Here is a 6,133-nt window from a genome sequence, read left to right on the forward strand (position 1 = left end):
AAAATCCAGAAAATTACATCCTGAAAAGAAAATTTATGAAAAGATTGATTAAAATTTGACCACAAATTTAAAGGAATTATTTTAACTCTAACAACAAAACACAAAGAACTCAGCCTATCTAATTTTTTATAAGCTTTCCAATAATGCAAATTAGTTAAAACAAGTATGAAATTTATGGCATATCAAGAAAATGTATGAAAAATAATAAAATATAAACAATTTTCTGAGAACATGTCCTAGAAGTCTAGATTTTTAAATTGCGAGAGCTTATTTGATGCATACCTAAAAACTTTGAAAAAATGAGACAAAAATCTACACTAGTTCAAATATATTACGGTGGAAATAAAATTCTTGGTCCAAATCATAGCTCAGATATCACTTGTTGTGAAATTTCTTGGAAATAAATGCAAAACTTAGAATAGTAGTCTACAAACCACTTATAGGGGGTGACTTCCAATTATCAAATGATAACATATTAATTAAATATTAGATGATATGATAATTTGGGAAAAACATCTCCACCTTTTTTTTATAAGCCTAATTATGTAAGGACATACCCCTTCATCCTAATTATTTAATGAACTAACTATAATTAATGTTAAGGTTAAGTATGCTACTAGCACTCAAAATAATATATTTCTTTAGCATATAAAATATATACTTAGTAATATATGGTATTAGGGTTATATCATTAGCTATAATATTAGTGATCTAAGAGAAATGGCATGGGAAACAACAAGAGGAATCATTAAGAATAGTTTCTCTTAAAAGGAGACAAGAAGAGTCTCCCCAAGGTTTAATATTTTGAGTTATTGTCTACACTAAGATAACCCAAAGAATAATTACTATCCAACTATTTCATAGGGGTAGTAATAAATAATCAATATTTTAAGATAATCTTTTTGTTTCAATAGTTAATTTTTTTCCCTTACACAAAATTAGCCATCATAGCATCATAAACTATATTTGCATATAATTTTGTCCTCACCTAGACCTCACCTTGGCATTTTGGCTTTTGATGCATGATGACTACTTTAATTCTACTCACACCTTCCACAAATCTAAATTTTCACTTTCTCTTCTCTCTTCCCCAAATCTGAGTCCTGATTCTCAAGACCAAGGTGCTAGGGATCCCTAGTCCTACCTCAAGAACATGGCGGCAAAGCACCCTAGTCCTCTTAATCAGGACCCAAATTTGTTCATCACAACAGTCACTTGAAGTGGGTAGGAATTTAGGTCTCGTGCTAGCTTGCTTTAGAAATTCAAACAATTTTCAGACAACTAAGTATAAAAGGAGGTCTATCCCTCTCATTTGAAACATAACTATTGATGTTTAAGAACCTTAATCAAGATATGGAATTCAATTCAAGTGAGAAAGTAGTCAAGCATTCATCAAGCATTAAAGGAGAAGTTTAGTCAAGATCAAGCATTCAAGATGGAATCCATGATCAAACTGTCATGAAGACATTATACATGAAGTCCTAAAATCCTTATGTGAGGATTCAAGAAAGATTCATCAAGGTATGCACTTCAATTACAAGAATTCAATTTTATATCTTGCCTTTCCCTCCAAAGGAAAGCATTTTATTGCAATTTAATTTAATTTCCTTTATAATTATCATTTTAATTTAAGGTTAATTCCTAAACTGGTGTTTGATCCAAGGAAAACCCCTATCCACAACTCCCTTTCCTCTCTTTCTATGTATAAGAAATTGATCCAAGAGTTGTGATTAAAGATTCTTACAAAATTGATGATGATGAATAGTTTCAAATTTTGATGAGGTGAAAAGTGGAGAACCAGAGCAACCTACCACCATAGTCTCAATAATCTTGCCTGATCTTTTGATAGTGGATCCAATGCATCTCCTTGATATAGAAAAGATCCCACATTCCTATCCAAGAGTTATAGGACTAGGATGACCTACCACCATGGTCTTGACAATTCTGCTTGAATCTCCAGCAATAGGTTCTCACCCTCTTCTTTTGCTCCAATATTTATGTATGGCTCTATTTGACATCTATATAATTCTAGTATTATTTCTTCACTTTAATTATCCCTTACTTAGCCCTAAACTTCACAATTTACATCCAATTTCAACTCAAAAGAGGTTGACAAACAAACAAACAAATCTAATCAATAACTTAACCCTTTTCCTAATTGGATTGTGGATAGATCTATTAGATTTACCCCTGTTTTTAATGTCTTGATTAACTAGGTAATATTGGTGGTTTTATTATATTCATTGGTGAAACCATAATATTATAGCCAATACATTTTGGTGAACCCGTCTTCTTTCATGCTTATTTCTGATTTATTGTCTCAAATCTGATTCACATGCACTTAAACATTAATATTTGCACTCATAGATTATATATGCAATTGAATTATATCAATTTAGAGGTTAATTTCATAAAAATTATAATTTATTCTTCTAAAATTTATCTTGTGGGTTGCATAATTTATCAATTGTATTTTCAAAATTGATTGTTATGACATGTTATGTTCAAATTTAGAGGAAACTAATATTCAATATCATAATTCACATTATTTAATTCATTAGTTAGTCAATCATTTTTCAAAGGAATTTCATTGTTTAATCATTGTTTCAAATCTTTGCATTCAATTTTTCCTCTTTGTGCATGGTTTTTGTTATCCTTAGTCCTACATACAATATTTCAATGAGAAGAAGATATAGACTTAGGGATTCCCAAGGTTTAAACACTAAAGATATGGAGCCCTAGTTGACTAACCTATTGCATGTGAATGTTAGTGCTTCTCCCAATCCAATAAATGACATCACATCCATTTACCTCATACCTCTCATGATGAGGATGAATCACTAACTAGGATTACTACTAACCAATAGGAGAAGATTTATAATGAGTTTGAAAATATTCAAGAATGGATGGATCAACAATACTTGGATAGTGAGGCAATCCACTTAATTGAAGAATTGAAAAGAATGGTGCAAAGTGATAAGATAAGTGTGGATTTTTTGTGTGGCCTTGCTCATATTGTTGATACTAATATTATGCCAATGAAAAGTTGTGTTGAAGTCCTTGGTCACTCTCAACCTACTAGTCAGGTTAACCATTCCATTCCTATGGCTGCATCCTTTCTTCGTGTGCCTACATTACATCTTCTATCATGACTACTTCCACACACAATGTTAATAGTCATCAAGGAAATCCTATTAATCAATATTCTTCCATATCCTATTAATCAATATTAATTAATAATCTTCAATATTCTTCCATACATAAATTTACCCTTGCAATCCAATGATTCTCATAAAGCATTTGTAAATTTTAGTCATCTTTAACAATGATCATAAAAAAGAGTATGGAACAAATCATATACATAAAAAATACACAATTAACTAGATCTGATCAATAAATTATAAAATATATCTGTGTTATATCAAAGTAATTCAGAATTGTAAGATCAACCCAAGAAAAAATTAAAGATTATGATAACTCTTAAAAAGGATGCTAAATAAAGGCTAGAAGATAATGGTTCATTAGCAAACCTCTTTGACTTTTCATTCTTTAGCCTTTAATAATTTCTATGACTATCTAAAAATTCCTTTTACTCTGCCTTGACTTCTTGATTCATATTTTTATCATTAGAAAAACAGAGAACCAATGCAGGCTCTATAAAAAGAGGAAGGCGATATAAGTCTTCCATATTATTAATATCGGTGCAGAAACATTATTTATTTTTAATAAACCTTCCTTTGCTTGCTCACTATTTCAAACTTTCTTTTTTCATTTTGAAATCGACCATCCATTTCTGATCCCTAGAATGAAATCGTTGGATGTAGGGGGCGGCATATATGCTCCTTTCATTGTAAAACTTAATCGAATTTTTCATTTGGCTTGGTAGTCTACATACAAATGCAAGAGAAAAACTACATTATTTAAATATATTCAGTACATTATTTTCTCACATGCTCCGCAAGGGTCATAAATTCCCAATAAGAAGGCAGTCTTACACAAACGCATATAACGGCACCCATTAAATGCGTAACTTTATTGAATAGTAAGTTGCAAAGAACAACTCCTAATTGGGTTTCCTGCAGTTCAATCTGACTTCTCCGTTGGTACCAGTGAGAGGGCTTATGTTTCCCATATTCACCATCGCAGCTGCAAAATCACTGAAGAAGGCATTTCGATTATTAGAATAAGTTATAGTCACTTGAGAATCAGCAGAGCCTCCATTGAATAGCTCCTGGTCAGAGTAAAGAAGTCCTTTCTGACTTCTAAGATTTATGTAGTATTGGTTATCAAACACAGTGGAACTTTGAACATCTAAGGGCGACAGGTTGTTGTCACCACCAGTGCTTGGGCAGTTAGCTTTGACTGTCGACAGTGCCTTGGGACACGTCTTATCGTAAAACGTCGAACTGAGCTGCCCATTGGCAGGACTCGAACACATGAACACTAAAGAAATCCATGCAATCAAATTATTAGTCCTCATGATCCCTTGTTGTGCAGATCGCTAAATAAATCGCAGTGATATTTCTTGGTTGGAGAAGATAAGTAATTTGGTGTGTGGAAACATTTGAGAGAGCAGTGGCTTTTTATAATGGCTGAACAGCATCCGTGGGTGATACGAATAATAACTACAATAATTAAGGGGAGGCACAGTGATACGATTTTTCTGTGTGAAACTCGTCCTCTGCCTCGGGACAAAATCGGGCCGACGTCAAATGAGTCCAGAGCGTTTCAAAATTCAACGTTCGCGACCACAGAACCATTACGTCCTGAGATAGTTAATAGATTCATAAAAGCATAGCTACTCTGGGACACTTGTCTATGCACCTTGGAGCGGGAGTGTTTTCTAAGGATAGCGATTACATTGACTGAAGAAAATGCTGTCAAATTGTGTCGTCAAACCTTAATTAAAATTTTAATTTACTATAGCTATTTTTTTTTAATCTCTTTCATTCTAAGTTGTGAAATAATACTTTAGTTGATCAAAGGCTTGCTCCACTTGTGTGGGTTTCTCATGCTTGGACTTGATCAAGTCTTAATTTTCACACACTAATGAGGGGAGAGTTTATGATTCAGCTCACGTCGGTTACTTTTCAATCTTTTTTCAAAAGTGTCTGCGCGTCATGTCATTATTAAAGCACATTTTGATTCATTTTCCCACGTCTGATATGATGTGTTCCAAATCAATTCTACTTACTAGACCTAGAAGACAATGTCTTTAATCGAGTTTAATCTCATCATTCATACATTGATATCAGAGTCTTGAGTTTTACGGTCTACGTGACCTTGTCACTTAACCAACATCCGTTAAATACCGCCATGTCCACGTGTCTCTTGCTACCATATAAATGGGACGTAGTTATTCTGGTTCCAAAACGGCAGTACGGTGTGTATAACATGCAAATTAGTCACATGTTTTACATCGTAGATTTTGCAAACAATGGTTGCAATTGACTAACATGTCAATAACACGGTGTATGATTTCGCCATTTTGTAGGTGGACATACAAATGTTTACTTGATTTATTTTTTTGGCAAATAGACGGTATGCAATTCATTTTACACCCCTTTATAAATACTATGCCATATCAAAAGGTCCCCTCTAAAGCCTAACACGTAGCATCACCCCGTACATGAATTTAATGGTTATTTAACATGAATTGTCTAGATAGTTGAAAAAAATATTAATTAAGGAACATTTTTATAATTTTTTTGTATTAGAAATAAGGAGATCAAATATACAAACAGACCGCAGAGTATCAGAGTTTAGATGCCATGCCTCACACCATCAAAAATGACATATACATATACATTGCCATTTACATAGCTAATACAGAATGTCACATGAACCATCCACCCAAGCAATCCAGCCAAGGACGAATGTCACATTTACATTTTTATAATTTTAACATGAATGGTCTAATTTTATGAACAATTATACATTACTTATGTATTATTTACAGGATGTTTGATTCCATTTATCATGTGTATGCATAAAAGCCAACGACATTTACATGCAACAATCTCGAGCTTCTTTTGGCCATGGATAAGATAGACACAAATTTAATGAGGACCAAATCTTGATTGATTTTGTTTGACTATTCTTTTATCTGTATAAAATAATATTAGAATTAGAG

General features: G+C 32.7%; 1 protein-coding gene across 1 annotated transcript; it reads right to left on the reverse strand.

Moving 5' to 3' along the window:
- Positions 1 to 4,063: 4,063 nt before the first annotated feature.
- On the reverse strand, positions 4,064 to 4,760 carry LOC131037430 (cationic peroxidase 1-like). Its single transcript, XM_057969572.2, has 2 exons — positions 4,649 to 4,760; positions 4,064 to 4,443 (listed from the first exon to the last, which is right to left on the reverse strand). Exons 1-2 carry the CDS (start codon positions 4,758 to 4,760, stop codon positions 4,064 to 4,066), a joined length of 492 nt encoding a protein of 163 aa, XP_057825555.2.
- Between the last annotated feature and the right edge of the window lie 1,373 nt (positions 4,761 to 6,133).

The sequence above is a fragment of the Cryptomeria japonica genome, chromosome 3 (assembly GCF_030272615.1).
Source record: "Cryptomeria japonica chromosome 3, Sugi_1.0, whole genome shotgun sequence".
Taxonomy (NCBI): Eukaryota; Viridiplantae; Streptophyta; class Pinopsida; order Cupressales; family Cupressaceae; genus Cryptomeria; species Cryptomeria japonica.

What these genes read in the sequence shown, in the direction of transcription:
- LOC131037430 (XM_057969572.2), bottom strand. Translation starts at nt 4,760, where the DNA reads ATGGTTCTGTGGTCGCGAACGTTGAATTTTGAAACGCTCTGGACTCAT. An exon ending in CACAGAAAAATCGTATCACT is followed by an intron (nt 4,444 to 4,648) that starts GTGCCTCCCCTT and finishes GGATTTCTTTAG; the next exon opens with TGTTCATGTGTTCGAGTCCT.